The 18,646-nt window shown below is 34.8% G+C and overlaps 1 protein-coding gene across 3 annotated transcripts in view; it reads left to right on the forward strand.

Annotated features, from left to right (window-relative positions):
• eml3 (EMAP like 3) overlaps positions 1 to 18,646 on the forward strand; it is a 103,104-nt gene that overhangs the window by 78,906 nt on the left and 5,552 nt on the right. For all 3 annotated transcript variants that reach the window (XM_068222561.2, XM_005172201.6, XM_003198926.7), the window contains 14 exons: positions 1,463 to 1,612; positions 1,685 to 1,754; positions 3,151 to 3,261; positions 5,255 to 5,350; positions 9,063 to 9,197; positions 10,052 to 10,190; positions 11,886 to 12,037; positions 12,161 to 12,286; positions 12,476 to 12,607; positions 14,051 to 14,118; positions 14,236 to 14,324; positions 15,422 to 15,519; positions 18,081 to 18,168; positions 18,273 to 18,371. In XM_068222561.2, coding sequence (XP_068078662.2) covers positions 1,463 to 1,612; positions 1,685 to 1,754; positions 3,151 to 3,261; positions 5,255 to 5,350; positions 9,063 to 9,197; positions 10,052 to 10,190; positions 11,886 to 12,037; positions 12,161 to 12,286; positions 12,476 to 12,607; positions 14,051 to 14,118; positions 14,236 to 14,324; positions 15,422 to 15,519; positions 18,081 to 18,168; positions 18,273 to 18,371 — 1,553 coding nt within the window. The remainder of the gene's footprint in view (positions 1 to 1,462; positions 1,613 to 1,684; positions 1,755 to 3,150; positions 3,262 to 5,254; positions 5,351 to 9,062; positions 9,198 to 10,051; positions 10,191 to 11,885; positions 12,038 to 12,160; positions 12,287 to 12,475; positions 12,608 to 14,050; positions 14,119 to 14,235; positions 14,325 to 15,421; positions 15,520 to 18,080; positions 18,169 to 18,272; positions 18,372 to 18,646) is intronic.

Consider the following 18,646-nt stretch of genomic DNA (forward strand, 5'->3'; position numbering starts at 1 on the left):
ATCTTTAAATTATGATTATAATATTGTTGTTTAAAAATGTATATTGTACACTATATTTTGTAAGTAAGGGTAAAGGTACATCATGGCGGCTGTTATTGCTGAATAAAGCCCAACAGGCTTATCGGCATAAGACTGATGTGCTTTATTCTATGAAAACAACTCCCAAGCTTTTTAAATGGCTACTTGTCACAAAATGTAAAAAAATACACACAAAACATTGTTCTGATCTGTAATAAACTATTAAAGAATAACTATTAATAAAATGAATTAAAGTTGATAAATGAAAGCGGCTGAATGGAGCATACATTAACCTACAAAATATTCAATCACAACTTGATACCTACCAGTCAAAAACAGAAGAGAGAGGGACAAGCATATGGATGTGAATGTATTCGCTGATGGTCAGCATGATTCAAAGTACCTGGATGAGTTATTAGTTTCAGTCTTAATGGTATTACAAACCTTTGAACTGACCAATCAGAATCAAGTATTTCAGACAGCAGTAATAATATACAATCATATTGTATTTGAATCTTGTAAAATGCATTAATGTACACTGATTTTTTTAAAGAAGGAACATGTTCATGAGTATATTGATATTAAAAAGGTTAGTTTGCCCCAAAAATGTAAATTCTGTTAAGAATTACTCACTTGTATGTTGTTCCAATCCCCTGAGACCAGTCTATATTTAGCACAAGTTAGCATATTTTAGATGAAATTACAGAGCTCTCTCATCTTCCATAGACAGTGACAGTCCAGAAAAGGAACCAAAAATATTCCATGTGACTTTAGTGGTTTAACTGTAATCATACGAAGCTCCTAGAACACTTTTGAGCACCAAAAAAATTAAAACTGCTTTGTATTTTTTCCTGCATCCTGCCATCTGCATGTGCTATTACTATGGTCAATATGGCGTATTGCCACAAGAATCGGCAGTACAACACACAAGTATCATATTAAGTGTATCAAACACGTACCCTAATCTGATGTGGAAGATTTAAGGAAACAATGACGACTGTCAGGGATTGGAATGACATGAGGGTGAGCAATTAATAACAGAATTTTCCTTTTTGGGTGAACTAACCCTTTAATAATTTAACTTGTTTTAGCTTGTTTTCTCAATATCATATTATTTCGGGATTGTACCCAAGACGAAATGCTTATAACAAGACTCTTCCCATTTATTTAACAAATAGTATCAATCAGCTCTCCAACAATCTGACATGGTCTCTATGTTGGCACATGCAGCACAGCACGACTATTGGCCAACAAAATCTTCAGTCTGTTCTGTCCATTTTCTCATGTTTCATTGGTGGCAGTAAAGCGCTGCCTTGTTTTATTTATAATGTACTGACACAAATGACAGCTGATTTGAAACGGGCACTTGATGCCAAACACTGAATTAGATTTCCTTTATATAATGCATACTTGTTAGCAAATGTTCCTTGACTCATATTTTCAGCTATGGTTACCGGGGACGGGACTGCCGAGCAAACCTTTACCTGTTGCCATCTGGAGAAGCAGTTTATTTTATTGCATGTGTGGTGGTTCTGTATCATATCAGCAACCAAAAGCAAAGACATTATCGGAAGCACACAGACTGTGTAAGATGGTGAGTTGAGTGACTTGTGTTTCTTTTTATGTCAGTATTTTATTGACTTTACTCTTACTTCTTGGCTTCCAGTCTCGCCATTCACCCAGATAAGGTGCGTGTTGCATCTGGACAGACAGCAGGTGTGGACAAAGATGGCAAGGTGAGATGTATGTATGATCTTCTCTCCCCCCACCACACAACAGCCTCAAATCATTATGCAATTCTGAGTGTGCCTCACACAGGTGAGTGGGCTGGACAAACCACCTGTAGAAAAAACTCTTTCATCGCTCTGATACGTTAACCAACAATTGGACCAGATACTTTCTAATGGTACATTCAAACTAGGGGTTGCACCGATTAATCGACTAGTCTACTTTAGTGCTCTGCCAAGACGTTTTTGATTGATGTTGACTAGTCACGTTGCGCAGATCACGTGGTTTGACCTGACTTACACGACAGCTTTACACAAGAAGGTAAGTTCACTGAATGAAACTGCCCTCACATAATTTAAAGTATTTTTAAAAATTAAATTTTTCTTATGTCAGCGTCAAAGATTCACGTGAACTTAGAGTGAACATTAAATTGTAAAACAGATGGCAATTAGGTCGCTCCATGCAAATACCCTAGAGCAAATGATCACGTTTTCGCAACAATAGAAAAGTCATGCGATTGGCCGTTGTCCTCTGCGAAGCATAGACGCGAACATATTTTGTGAATGAACCGTGAAGCGCACAGAAACCATGTGCAGTTGTGGGGGTGTGGCAAACTTCACAGCATGTGTAAACATTATCCACAGTGAATATGATGAAGATGTGCAGTTAGGAGACGTTTCTTTTGTACAGTATGTTTTGACATAGTTTGACTGTTTAGGCAGCAACTTTTAAATGATATGACTTAATATCTGATCTTTGCATCTGTTGAGTTATACCATCCTTCATACATAAGCATGATTGATTATTGTATACATTTTCCACAAATACAAATGTAATGTGCCACATATGCAAATGTGGTCTTAAATACAGCGATTTCATTGGCTGTCATGATTATTAACACATATACATAAGCAAATCTTCCACCTTTTGTTTAAAGACTTTTGGCCTGATCACCTTTTATATTGACAACTTTCCTAAGTAAACTCTGTTCAAAGTGAACTTAATAATAGCGTGTGCTAAAACATGTGCTTGACAGAGATGTTCTAAAATTTAAATTGTCCAATGCCCGTGCTTTTCTTATGAAAGATGAAGTTATAAATGATACAAAATGTCTTTATTGAGTTGTGGATTACTTTGAGTCTCTCCCAATGCACTCATCAATGTGAATGGATATGGTTTTTGACTATTGTCTTTACTAATTGTGGAGTGTTGACCCGCTTATCCTCTATTAATAACCACTTCACAAATCACAGACATATTTCAGTTAACCAGTTAATGCAAAATGGAGATATACTTGTGAAATCAACTACTTGTTTATAAAACTTGTGCCTAAATTTGTGAACAAAAACATTAGTAACAACTTGTCATTGTCATTGACCCACTTGTGTATTCTGTGTTTGTCAGCCTCTTCAGCCCTTTGTGCACATCTGGGACTCTAAAACGCTAGTGACACTGCAGCAGATTGGTCTCGGCATATTTGAGCGAGGTGTCGGAGCCATAGCATTTTCCAATTCAGTGAGTTTTGCCTTCAATTTTGCATTCTTTCCTGCTGAAACGCAACACAGAGAGGGAATTTAGTTTTGTTCCTATGTACAATAAATGTGAAATATTATAAAAAGATATAAAGTATTTGAGAATATTGTAATCCAGGATCCAAATACTTTTTAGTCTGTGTGTTTTTAGACTAGGAACTAAGGCTAGGCGTTGACACAGATTTGATGGTTCAATTAAAATATAGTAGATTTAGAATATAAACTTTTTTAACTTTTAATACATTTTAATTAGGGTGACACGGTGGTGCAGTGGCTAGGGCTGTCGCCTCAAAGCAAGAAAGTCGCTGGTTCGAGCCCCAGCTGGGTCAGTTGGCATTTCTGTGTGGAGTTTGCATGTTCTCCCCGTGTTGGTGTGGGTTTCCAAGTGCTCTGGTTTCCCCCACAGTCAAAGACACGCTGTAGGTCAATTGGATAAGCTAAAATGTCCGTAGTGTATGTTGTTATGTCTTGTTCCTCCAGGTTGAGGGTTGAGCGTTGGGCTAACAACCCACCAAATAAAACTCAAATAAAAAAAATTTGAGTATATTCATAATATGAGTATATTCAAAAAATAATATATTCTAAAAAAAAACCAATATGGTGCAACTAAATATCAACTTCGATATAAATGGCCCTAGGAGTAAGTAAGTAATACATTTTAGTTTGCTACACAATTATGTTTATATTCTGTTAAAAAAATTGCTGCAAATAATATTAAAGTCCACATGAAATCAAAGTTTAAAATGTTTATTTTGCGAGGGCACATTGTTAGTCTTAAGTCTTAAGATTTTTTTTATCCCATTATTGAGTCTGTTTATTTAATTATGGAAATGTGTAAATATTTATTTATTCAGTTTTATTTTAATTTCAGAAATATTATTGACTAATATCCAAATGAAATATTTCTCATATTCCTTAAAAACAATCTTTCTGCTATATTTGCATTGTAAACTATAAATAAAAGTTAAAAAATATATATTTTTATTTCATATTTTAAGTTTTAGTTGCTATACTTTCAAAATCATTCAGTATTTTTACTAAATTCTGTATAGAAAAAGCCAAAAATGTCGGCAGATTTTGTCTGGACCTGGTCTTAAGGTGAAAAATTGATCCATTAAGTTAATCCACTGAACAATCCACAAAACATGTTTGGTATTCTTTAGTCAAAATACCGACAGTATACTGAATATACTGTATACAAAATACTGACCATTTTCTTCAGCTCTTGAATGACAGTGCTTCTCTGATGATGTCAGTTTCACAGCTTCTCCCTAGCCACGCCCCTCAAACCGTTACTATCCTGCAAGTGAAAGATGAGAGGAGGAGTGCAAAAATAAAACCCCACCCCCTACTCAATATTCCATTTTAGAATCATACTGAAATAAATCTGCCGCAGCTTCTGGTTCACACCCAAAAGTGAAGTTTTGTTCTCACATAAACAGAAAAAAATGTAGACAAGATTTTATGATTCTGCTAGAAACTTTGTTACTTCTAGAACTTCTAAAACAACAGTCTTTGGGATATTCATTTTCTTTTCGGCTTAGTCCCTTTATTAATCGGGGTCGCCACAGCAGAATGAACCGCCAACTTATAAAGCATGTATTATGCAGCGAATGCCTTTCCAGCTGCAACCAATCACTGGAAAACACCTATATACTTCCATGCACACACATACAGTTTACCCAGTTTACTTTCATGCGCACACATACAATTTAGCTTACCCAATTCACCCAGAGTCTTTGGACCTGTGGGGGAAACCAGAGCACCCGGAGGAAACCCACTCAAACTTGGGGAGAACATGCTAACTCAACACAGAAATGCCAGCTGATCTAGCCGAGGCTCAAAAACAGTGATCTTCTTGCTGTGAGGCGAGAGCATAAATTATGAGAGCATAAGTTAAACGAGAAGAAATTGTTATTCATTTCAAATACCTACATTTTGAGATATATCTAATCTTAAATTTTGTCTTTTTATAGGATGGTGGTACATTCCTGTGTGTCATTGATGACTCCAATGAGCACATGCTTTCTGTGTGGGACTGGAATAAAAACATAAAGCAAGCCGAAGTCAAGGTTTGTACACACACACACACACACACACACACACACACACACACACACACACACAGTACATAATAACATAATTGAGTACACCCCATTTTGAAAATAAATATTTTTATTTATTTCTCAGTAAATATAGGTCTTATATTTTGGTGCGTTTAAACACAGCAGATTTATTAAACAGATATATTTATTAAAATAATAAACATATTTAGAAATAGAAACATTATACATTTAACTTCAAGCTAAATATGGAGAAAAATTTACAAACTGCAAAATTTCAACAAAATGTTATACTTTTTTTGTTTCTATTCAATTTTGCTCTTTTTAACTTTTTAATCTAATATTTTTTCTGACATATACATTGGGGTGTACAAATTTTAGACAATTATTGTAGGTTATTTTTTTATCAAATTAGCTTCAGCTTTGGCTTTAGTACTGACTAATCTAATGTATATGCACAAATATAATATTGTAAAGCTTCCTGTAGAAAATATGAAGCTAAAAAGAGAGATTTGTGAGGGGTGTACTCATATACACTCACCAGCCACTTTATTTGGTAGACCTGTCCAACTGCACGTTAACACAAATTTCTAATCAGCCAATCACATGGCAGCAACTCAATGCATTTAGACATGTAGATATGGTCAAGAGAATCTGCTGCAGTTCAAACTGAGCATCAGAATGGGGAAGAAAGGGGATTTAAGTGACTTAGAACATGGCATGGTTGTAAGTGCCAGTCGGGCTGGTCTTAGTATTTCAGAAACTGCTGATCTACTGGGGTTTTCACACACAACCATCTTTAGGGTTTACAGAGAATTGTCAGAAAAAGAGAGAATATCCAGTGAGCAGCAGTTCTGTGGGCGTTTGTCGATGCCAGAGGTCAGAGAAAAATAGCCAGTATGGTTCAAGCTGATAAAAAGGCCAAAGTAACTCAAATAACCACTCATTGCAACCAAAGTATGCAGAAGAGCATCTCTGAATGCAAAACACGTCCAACCTTGAGGCGGATGGTCTACAGCAGCAGTAGACCACACCGGTTGCCAGTCCTGTTAGCTAAGAACAGGAAATTGAGGCTACAATTGGCACAGGCTCATCAAAATTGGACAATAGAAGATTGAAAAAACATTGCCTGGTCTGATGAGTCTTGATTTCTGCTGCAACATTCATTCAGATGGTGGGGTCAGAATTTTGGCATCAATACGATGAAAAAATGGATCCATTCTGCCTTGTATCAACGGTTCAGGCTGGTAGTGGTGGTGTAATTTTGTGGGGAATATTTTCTTGGCACGCTTTAAGTTCATTAGAACCAATTGAGCTTCATATCAATGCCAAAGAAAGCCTACCTGAGTATTATTGCTGATCATGTCCATTTCTTTATGACCACAGCGTACCCATCTTCTGATGGCTACTTCCAGCAGGATAACACGCCATGTCATTAAGCGTGAATCATCTCAGACTGGTTTCTTGAACATGACAATGAGTTCACTGTACTCAAAAGGCCTCCACAGTCACCAGAACTCAATTCAATAGAGTAACTTTAAGATGTGGTGAAATGGGAGATTCATATCATAGACGTGCAGCTGACAGCAGCATCTACTTGATGCTGTCATGTCAATATGGGTCAAAATCTCTGAGGAATGTTTCCAGTACCTTGTTAAATCTATGCCACGGGGGATTAAGGGCCTACTCACACTATGCCATCCGTATTGTGCCCAGGCCCGTTTCCCGGATCGTTTGAGAAGTGTGAGTGCGCTGAATCGGGCTCAAGCACGGTTCACTTGGCCGACCCTGGCCCGGTTGGAAGAGGTGTGCCTGAGCTCGGTTCACTTGGGCTTTGGCGCGGTACGATTATGTGTGAGTGCGAAACGCGCCAAAGCCCGAAACTGAAAGCGAGACGTGACTTTTATGGGGCTGTTTCATATGGATTTATTAATCATTCTTACTGTTCATTGAACGCAAACTGCCGTAGTTTATTCAAGATGCAAACTCCTCACAGCACGACAGCTGCGCGCCTTCAGCAGACCTCCTCATTCCTGCAGCACGAGAGCTTTATGATTGTTTATGAGCGCCAAAAGTGGCGGATCTGTTCGGCGAAATATCTGACTACGTGTCCCCGCATCCCTAAGGACTGTTTGGCGAAATATTTGACGGCATATCAAACGACTGAAACGATATAACTAGAGAAATCTCCACTGTGCTGCTGAGCGAGAGAACGCTTCTCACTGAACAGCCCAGCAGCGATGACGTAAGCGTGCCGAAGCCCGTTTGTGGTGTGAGCGCGGGCTGTCGGGGGAGACGGGATGGGGGATAAGCGTGCTTTGACCCGGTTCGAGGCAACTGTACCTAGTGTGAGTACGGCCTAAGGCAGTTCTGAAGGCAAAACCAACCCAGTACTAGTAAGGTGTACCTAATAAAGTGGCCGCTGAGTGTATGTTGAGCACTGTATGTTATCTACCATTACAGCATCCACATGAGTCTACACAGATCTAGTTTACATTCTCATGTTTAATAGTCTAGAAATTGAGCACATTAAGCACATGCACAATATTCCCTAATAAAAAAAAATGTGGATTTCGACCCTTCATCATGTCTGAAAGTCTCATAAATTACTTCCCAATATATTTCAGTTTTGAAAGTAAATCATCCCTGTGATTATTTCAGCAGCTCTTGACTGAATATCCAGCCAGCTGCTTCTAGCCTGAGTGTAAAACCATCAGCTTTATAGTGGAGATTTGCTTTTTTTTTAGTTCTGTGTGACCCTTTATCCTACATGTTTCTTCCCACATCTTCGTCATCGGCGTTGAGCGTGGTTTCCATGGAAGCAGCTAAATATTTTACAGTACATTTGTGTAAGTGATTGCTGGCCGTTTGCATGAAGTCATTTTTCTTCCTCGTGTTTTATTTTTGGGCTGTGCGGCTGGTAATAGATTTAGGAAGTTGTAGACTTAGAATAGCATGACGCTTTTCATGGAAGTTCAGTTTGCTGACAGAAGTTAATCCTAGATTTGCGTCAGACTTTTTCTTTTTTTTATTGAAGTATGTTTGGGGGATTTCTGGAAACAATAGTGCCTAAAGATTTATACACATAACATAGTTGCTGTGCGAAATTAAAGACCATGAACGGGTTTTAAAAATAAGGTCATAAGCAATGATATTATCTTCTGCAGAACTTTGAAGATGTAGTTACAGTTTCTGTATTATACCTTTTAATAATATAGGAAAATGACAGTGATTTTCTGTCATTACACTGTCAAAAGCTGCTATTGGAGTGGAGGATTGACTGGATGTTTAAAGTTGAATTGCCAGTTTTCTTCTGTAATAACAGAGCCACTGGCACACGATCATATATACACTGTGGAAAACCATATGCCTTTATGATGTGTGTGTGCTTGTTTATATGATTTATGAGGACACGTGAGTTTATGACCTAGGTATACCAATGTCGAGGTGATTTATAAAGACATTCATTGTGTCTTCATCTGTTATAATCATACTTATTTGTCTTGTTAATTTGCTACTGGTTTCCTGTGAGGGTTGGGTTTAGGAGTAGGGTAGGGTAATGTCATATAATAAGTGTTTTTTACAGTATAAAATACTTTATGCCTATGAGTAGTCTTTTCGCAAATATTAACCTGTGTGTGTGTGTGTGTGTGTGTGTGTGTGTGTGTGTGTGTGTGTGTGTGTGTGTGTGTGTGTGTGTGTGTGTGTGTTCTTGTTTCAGAGCACTAATGAGGCAGTTTTGGCTGTGGATTTCAGCCCTACAGACACCAACAACATCATCTCCTGTGGCAAATCCCATGTCTACTTCTGGACAATGAGTGCTGGCACAATGACCAAGAAACAGGGCATCTTTGGAGTGAGTTCATGTTTGGCCACCAAGTTGCATATATACAGTCGAAGTCAGATTATTAGCCCTCCTTAATTATTAGGCCCTCTGTATATTTTCCCCCAAGTTCCGTTTAAAGGAAATACAATTTTTTCAACACATATCTACACATGATCATTTTAATAACTCATTTCTAATTACTGATTTCTTTTATCTTTGCCATGATGACAGTAAATAATTTTTTATTAGATATTTTTGGAGGTATTAGTATTCAACTTAAAGTGCAATTTAAAGGCTTAATTATGGTTTGTTCTGTAGACAATCGAAAAAAATAAGACAGTTAATTTATTGACCGTAAAATATTTTTAAAAAAATTGCTTTTATTCTAGCTATAATAAAACAAATAAGACTTTCTCCAGAAGAAAAAAATATGATAATATAAAATATAGAAATATTAAAAATATTATTGTTGTGCCAAATGTAAGAACAGTATTCAGAATAGAAAAAGGAATGAATGGGTAAATATACCATTAAAAAACTGAAGTTATAATTATTTATTTTAAATAAATTAGATTAGACTTGATTTATAATTTTAAAAGTGAAACTACTGTTGGACAAAATGTGCTATTGTAAAATGTGCATCTGTTTCAGAAACAAATCCTAACCTGTGTTCCTGTTGCGCATGTTTTGATGGCAACTGCATTACAAAGGCCACTTTGGAATAAGTGACTTCTATTCTGGAAAATATTGTACACAATTTTTGTTAGTGCGTAGATAGTGTATGATTAGGTTTAAAGGCTATCATTGATTGCTCTCTCTGTGTGTCTTTACAGTAGTAATTGTTTGCCATTTTTGATTTAGTTTTTTTGTTCATTCATTTACAGAAATACAAAAAGCCAAAGTTTGTGCTGTGCTTCGTGTTCAGTCTTACGGGGGATGTGTTGACGGGAGACTCCGAGGGGAACATTCTCACGTGGGGAAAATCAGCTGCTGACATCAAAACATTAGGAAAAGGAGCAAAGGGTGCGTGAAATGACTTTGGATTAGGGACTTTCTTTTTAAAGATGACATTAAACAAAATGTTAAACTGTCTTTTTGGTCCCACTTGGTATTAAGTGGCTTTAAGTGATATGTACTCACACTGAAATTAATCATTTGTTACAATGTGCTTATTGTGTAAATACAAAATACATGTTTTTACATTGTACTTATGATTGATTAAATACCTGCATGTAATTAAATCTGTAATCGATTTCTGTAATTACACCTTTTATTTACACCATGGACCATCCCCTACACCTTAACGTACCCTTAAACCTACACATCAAAACAAACATGTTCCCAACCTTACCCGTATCTTACCTTAAGAGCACCAGAAGAGTTCAGCAATACATTATAAACACTGTAAGTACAATGTATTTAATTTTGATGCAAGTACATACTAGTTGAGGCCACTTATTATAAAGTGAGACCATCTTTTTTTTATTGTTATGGAAATCTGAGTGAAGCATCTTTTTGAAGTTGACAAATTTAGGTTGGGACTTGATTTTGTTCATTAAGAATGTGATAGATGTTTGACGTTTGCTATTCAGTCAATAGTATACAAGTCATAATTTGATCCCACTCTTATTCCAGTAAACTAATTACCAGAGAATATGTTGTTTAACAGGCAGACACATGTTTGATTTATATTATATAAAGATGTCATGGAATAAAAATCTGGATATATAAGTATAATAAGTGTTTGGTACATAAAAGGAAGTTTTCGTTACATGGAATTAGTATACTGTGAGCCTCAAACACTTATGCCATCACGAAGAGGCATAAGATCTCTTTAAATATATTTTTGGTTAGTTTAACATGTATATAGAGAAATTTGGCTTGTATGTTTGTAATGAGGCAACAAAACATGAATATAGACTGCTGAATATAAGTGTTTAATACACGTTATGCACCTTGTCATATCACTCAGCTCTTACTATGATTTTTCTTGAGTTTCGGACAGCATCAGTTTATGCAGAAGTTGGTTTTAATTCCTGCATCTGTTTTTTTATATACGTTAAAACCACAAAATACAAAGCTAAATACATTTCTGTTGGCCAGTTTTGTAATTAAGCCTGTTATTTCACCCACAACCCAGCCCAGGAGCAAACTTTCACTTAATTTACTAACCCCTACAGAAAATGTATTTTTGACAACTGAAGGATGATTATTTTGAGTTGTGTATTTCAGAGTACATCACGGTGTGTGTGTGTGTGTGTGTGTGTGTGTGTGTGTGTGTGTGTTTGTGTGTGTGTGTGTGTGTGTGTGCGTGTGTGTGTGTGTGTGTGTGTGTGTGTTTGTGTGTGTATGTGTGTGTGTGTGTGTTTGTGTGCGTGTGTGTGCGTGTGTGTGCGTGTGCGCACGTGTGCGTGTGTGTTAATATTCATGACCTTTCCAAATATGGTCAAAGCTTGATATTGACCATATTTGGAAAGGTCATGAATATTAACATACACATTCTAAGGGTAATTTTTGTGACTATAGAAGAAAATATAAAACCGTTTCTGAAGAATCTTTGCACTTACCTAAGCCACATACCCACTTTGCAAAAATTAGAGAACAATTTAACATATTGAATCGATTCACTCTATGGCACCTTTAATGTTGTTTTAGAGATTGTTTATTTAAAAAAAATATGTCTACTCTAAAATCTCATTTTTTCTTCTCTCCTTGCAGAGACGTTTCAGATCATGAAGCAGACCCGTGCTCATGAGGGCAGTGTGTTCACTATGTGCATCCTGCAGGGCGGCGCTATACTAAGCGGTGGCGGCAAAGACCGCAAGATCATCCGCTGGAGTGCAGACCTGGCGCCTGAAAGAGAGTGTGAGGTAAACCATGAGTCTGTGAGAATTGTGCGTTTATAGCTCTGTATAGGTTATGGAATATGAAGGTATAGCATTGATTGTATAGCTTGTAACCAGAAACATTCTGAATGCTCTATGTTCTTCCAGATTCCTGAGAAATTTGGAGCTGTGCGCACCATTGCAGATTTAGATGGAGAAGAGCTGCTCGTTGGCACAACACGAAATGCAATCCTCAGAGGGACATTTTCAGACGGTTTTGTGGCCATTGTACAGGTAAATAGACTGCATTTGTATTTCAATTAGGGTCTTTGTTGTAAATGAATACCAGACATAAACTAAAATAACTGTTATTTATGAAAAAATAACACATATTGAATTTGAAATCGACTTTAGATAGATAAATAAAGTTGGGATAATTTAGTGTGAATAAAAAATTTAAATGGATATTTCTTCAATTGTCAGGGACATGTGGATGAAATGTGGGGTCTTGCCACACACCCCACTCAAAATATCTTTGTTACCTGTGGAAATGATCGTCAGCTGTGTGTGTGGAACGCAGAGGACCACAGACTGGACTGGTGCACAACACTAGAGGTCAGAGAAGTCACTGGAAAATGCCACTGAAGTTTAAGCACACAAAGTATTTTATGTGTGTATCACTGGCTTTATACTACACTGTATACTGACACCTGTTAGAATGTTTTTGTGTGTGTTTATCAGTTGATAGTAAATACTATTTATACAGTTAAAGGCAAAATTAACTTTTGTGCAACTTTAATTCTTTTACAAATATTTCTCAAGTCATTTTTAAAAAGCAAAGACATTTTGGCAAGAATAAAAAAAACTATTGTAATAAAATGTAAAACTGCTAAGGTCAATAAGAAATTATTTTTGTTCAGCTGGCTACAGAACAAACTACTGTTAATAATAATAATAATAATAATAATACATTTTATTTATAATGCACTTTTCTAAGACCCGAAGTGATACCACAACAGAGAAATCAAACATGCAACAAAATACATGTATACATAAGAAAAAGTTCTGAAATATAAACACAGAATAATCAAGAATCTAAAAATGCAGTCTTAAAAAGATGAGTTTTTAGCATCTTCTTAAAACTAGCTGGTGTGGAAGCATTTCTTACAGAATAAGGGAGAGCATTCTGTAACCTGGAGAAGGCTCTCTCCCCCATTGATTTTAGGCCCCGTTTACACTAATGCATTTTCATTTTAAAAAGCAAAAGTTTTGCTACGGTTACGACATCCGTCCACACTACGTTGTTTTTGGGCCCCTGGCCTGTGCCCATAATGCCTATTGGTTAATCCAGCCCTGATTGTACTAATGTACATTGAAAAAGCTTGCTGTGATTTTAATCTTTCTGTTCGTAAAAAAATCCTTTTTTTTACGAACCCAACCTTTGTTGCATAGCTGAAAGAATTTGATATTATGTGCATTCCTGACTTAAAGTAAATAGTGTCACAGCATGCCTAAACATGCTTGGAAAGATTTTTTCGAAAGAAGTCTCTTATGGTAATTAAGGATGAATTTATATGATTAAAAAACAATAAAATATTTGATGTATGATTTAATTTTTTATGCTTTTTTATGCTTTTTTAAAATACAATACAAAAATATATATTGTTATATTACATTGCTAGTATTTATTGTAATTAGTTTAATATTGTTTTTGTAATGTATTATTTACTGTATCATATATAGTGTTATTATTTGACATAAACATAAATGATATAAATGTCACATTACACTGCAGAAATTTATTTTCCCAATAACTGATAATTCTTTTGACAATATAAATGTAAAGAATAATGATTCTTGAAAAAAGCTTTCCTAATAAGAATAACATTTTTACAGTTTTTTTTCCACTTCTGACTAAACCTGATCTTATATCAGTGTGTGATTTTAAACATTCATCAGTATAACAGTTCATTCATGTAAGTGTAAATCATCCACACAGTATTATCAAACATGTTCTGTAATGTGAAAAATGAATCAGAAACACATTCGTCTCGGCAGGACTCTGGTCTGTGTGCTGATTTCTGCCCTAATGGAGCTGTTGTGTCTGTTGGACTGAGCACTGCAAGGTAAAAAACATTTACTCACAGCACAGCCGATAACAATTACCACTTCACTTTTACAGTGTGCTTGTGAAATGTTTTTAATGGCTTTTTTGATGGTTTTCCAACCTCTCACCCATGTAGATGGGTTGTGCTGGATCTGCAGACTAAAGAAGTGGTGGCAGACCTGATTGACGGCAATGAACAGTTGTCTGTAATGAGATACTCACCAGGTCAGAGTTCAACAAGATCATTGTGCAATCATAATAATAATATAATACTGTATAATACTAAGCATACATGGTGAATTTCACAATATACAAGTTAAACTGACAAACGATACATTGAAACCTCATGCCTCTTCAGGGTGGCATAAGTGTTTGAGGCTCATGGTGTGCCAATTCAATGAACTGAACTTTTATTATTCAGCTATGCTTAGGTTTATCCTGATTTTTATTCTCTGGTTTGTTCTCTTGAAATGTGATCCAAATATTTGTAACTTGAAATAGATGGAAAATCTGCGATTTATGTTGTGCTTCTATGAAAATTTCAGCGTAGCTGCTATAATGACCTATTGTTTTTATGCCCACCAGGTCTCCGCAAAAGTTACGTGACTGAAAACTATCAATGGAATTTTTAAATATAATATAATATAATATAATATAATATAATATAATATAATATAATAAAAATAATATAATATAATATAATAAAAAATAATATAATATAATGTAATAAAAAAATGTAATATAACATAATATAATAAAATAAATGTAATGTAATGTAATAAAATATAATAAAATATAATATAATATAATATAATATAAAAATGTAATATAATATAATGTAATATAAAATAATAAAATGTAATGTAATATGATAAAATGTAATGTAATGTAATATGATCAAATGTAATATAACATAATAAAATGTAATATAATATAATATAATATAATATATAATATAATATAATGTAATGTAATATAATAAAAAATAATATAATATAATATAATATAATATAATATAATATAATATAATATAATATAATATAATATAATGTAATCTAATGTGATATAAAATAATATAATGTAATGTAATATAATATTATAAAATGTAATATAATGTAATATAATATAATATAATATAAAGTAATATAATATAATTTAATTTAATATATAATAAAATATTATTTAATTTAATTTAATTTAATTTAATTTAATTTAATTTAATTTCTCTGTTTCTAGCTTGATTGTGCCCTGTGTTTGAGTTTACATGAACATTGCTCTGTTTACAGTCAATAACTTGTATTTTACTGCTCACCCAAACACAGATGGCAGCTTTTTGGCAGTTGGTTCGCATGATAACTTCATCTACATTTACAGCGTCACCGAGGGTGGCCGGCGCTACACGCGATTTGGAAAATGCACTGTAAGCGATGCATGCTGGGAAAACGCATGGGTAAAACTGTTTTGAGGCAAGACACTGCAGGCAAAAAATAGATATTCATTGCGATTTTGATATTTTGAGCTTTTTGGCTTTTTTCTTTTTTTTTTTATTGATAGAAAAAATATCCAAAATACACTTTTAGGTGTTTGTTTTGTCATTCTTCATCAGTTTGAGATTTCAAATAGTCCATATTTTTAAAGACTGTTTTCAAACCGATTCTCCTGCACTGAGCTATTAATTCCCACTTCAGCAGCTTTACATCAGTAAAATTCACAGTTTTATACATATCTATTCTAAAGACGGATGTTTTCATGCCTTATTTACCTGTTTACACACATTACATTTAATTCTACAAAAAAGTATTGTTTACAACCAAAAGTATTGGTTACAGTATTGTTGCTGTTTACAGTATATTGTAAATTATAGAGTGATAAAGCGAGTCCTGAAATCCCCTCTAAAAAAAAACATTTGACTGTAATAAGTCTAAAAAAACTAAGAATGAAACTAGAATTTTGACCCTGAATTCATGCAGTTTAAAAATGTTCACTTGAAATGCTAGAAAATAACTACAGGGGTTCCTATACTTTTCAGCCCACAGCCCCAAAATAACAATGCCAGGGACTTGCAACCCTCAATATCCTCTGATATATAAATATATAAACCTTGCACACATACCAATTTGGCCAATTCTGTTCATCGTTTAATTTTGAAGAACGTCACTCAGAGACCATCCTCCATGTTTAGTTGTAGCTTGTATTTATTTGTGATGTACATGAGTGACATAAAGGTTTCAGAAAGTATAACCTGGTGCTATAAAATCAATCTACTGTGTCTTTACAGTTTTTCTCCATTGGTTTGGCTCATTTCCTGAAACAGAACTTACATTCTCAAAATAACATGGACAAACCTCTAAACCATTTGGCAATTGTTCACAACAGAATTGAACTTCTTATTCATTTCATCAAATTGCAAATGTCTAAGTACATCTTTGCAAATGATTAAGTTCAGATAGCCTACATTTAGCACAAATTGCAAGTGAATAGATCTTGTTGATCTAAACTGATCAGTTATTTTCAGTCTAATGGTTGTTCTCTCCAAAATGTGTCAGCGTCATATCATTGTATATGTCATTACATGCACAATAGTCTGTTCCATTGTCAAAATTAGTCAAGACCATAATACCTTCAATACCATACAGTAGGTGAATCCTGGAACATGTGAGTACAATTTATTACGGCTATTTATTCTGTTAGCTCTGATATGTGGAAGTAACTTTGTGTGTGGTTGATCATTACAATAAAAAAAGGAGTAACCATTATCATAGCAGTATGAGTGCAATGTGTGACGTCAAACCTCGGAGGCTATTCTTACCCTAAAATCCTATTTCTTTTTTTTCAGTTTAATACACAACTGTATTCTGTTAGCAAGACAAAAACAGTACAGTAACCATTGTCAATGAAGGACTGGGCTAAGATTGTAAGGTGGACATGAGGGATATTTTAGTGGTCCTGTGCCATAATGGTAAAACATCTAAACATTTTGACCTGCTGTGCTTACACAATGCTGAAGGGACGAAGCATTTTGGGGGTACTGACTATTTAAATGAGAAGGAAATTTACTTTTGACACATGAGTGAACTGTTTTGGGAAAGATGTGAGCTATAGTGTTGTGCTAAACTGTAACACTGTTTAGCCAAATGATCTTAGAATTTTGAGAATTAATTTCTGTTTCAAGGAAGGAGTCAAACCAATGCAGAAAAACTAAGCAGCCCAGGGGTCATAAAAGAATCGAAAGGCTCATGGCTTTTTATTTGCTTGTTGTTGTTTTTTTAATGTAGCTATTAAGTACTATTTTTTTTCCTCTGTAGGTTATGGATAACATATGGTTTTGTAATAGTTTCATAAAATAAATTTTTAGAAATCACCAAGCGACAACCTGCGACCCCCCGACTTTGGGAACCACTAAATTAGTATATATTTAAACATCAAAATGTGTTGTTTACAATAATGTAATGTTATAAATCAACTGTGTATGGTATGGTAAAAAACACCTGCAGTGTCTTGCCTTAAAGGGATAGTTCACTCAAAACTGAACATTTTACCACTATTTACTCTCCCTCAAGTAATTACAAACCTTTATGTATTTCTTTATTCTGTTGAACACAAAAGAAGATATTTTGAAGAATGTTAGATTCATGTAACCATTGACATTCATAGAAGAAAAAAACAAGTCAATGTTTACATTTTTCAACATTTTTCAAAATATCTTCTTTTGTGTGTATTTATTCATGTTCCTTTGGCTTAGTCCCTGATTTATCAGAGGTTGCCACAGTGGAATGAACCACCAATTTTATGTTCATCAAAGCAAAATAATCAGTTTGTGACAAGCTTATGGTGAGTAAATGATGACAGAATTTTCAGTTTTTGTGTAAACTGACCCTTTAGTGTACTTTGTTATAGTAATTAGTTGTGTGTGTGGTTGTCTAGTAGTGTATTTGTGTAAGAGTGCACTATTAGTGACGTAGATTAAACTGTTAATTACAGGGACACTCCAGTTTCATTACTCACCTCGACTGGTCCAAAGATGGGAAATTCATCATGTCTAATTCGGGCGATTATGAAATTCTATACTGTAAGTCTGCATGCCTGCTTGTGTAGATGTTGAATCCCATTCATGGAAGACAGTGAGTAATGTAAATTGTAATGAATTTGGACGGTTGTTTTTGTGGAAAAAAGGGGATGTGGCAAGCGGCTGCAAGCTGTTGAGGAACCGGTTCGAGAGTAAAGATCGGGAGTGGGCGTCCTATACCTGTGTGCTTGGATTCCATGTTATGGGTGAGGGAAGATCTCTTCTTTTTTCATTTCATTTATTAGTGGTAATTTATTACAAGTCATTTCTTTAGTCTTGTAATGTTATTTAAGTTATTTTACAAGATACTAGTATTCAGCCTGAAGTCTAATTTAAAGGCTTAACTTGGTTCAATAGGTTAAAAAGTGGTTTGTTCTGTAGCAAATTGAATATTTTGCAATATTTTGCAAAGGATATTGACCCTGAAATTGCTTCTATTCAAGCCAAACAAAAAGAATAAGATTAGAAGAAAAAATGTTAT

Source organism: Danio rerio, chromosome 7 (genome assembly GCF_049306965.1).
Source record: "Danio rerio strain Tuebingen ecotype United States chromosome 7, GRCz12tu, whole genome shotgun sequence".
NCBI lineage: Eukaryota > Metazoa > Chordata > Actinopteri > Cypriniformes > Danionidae > Danio > Danio rerio.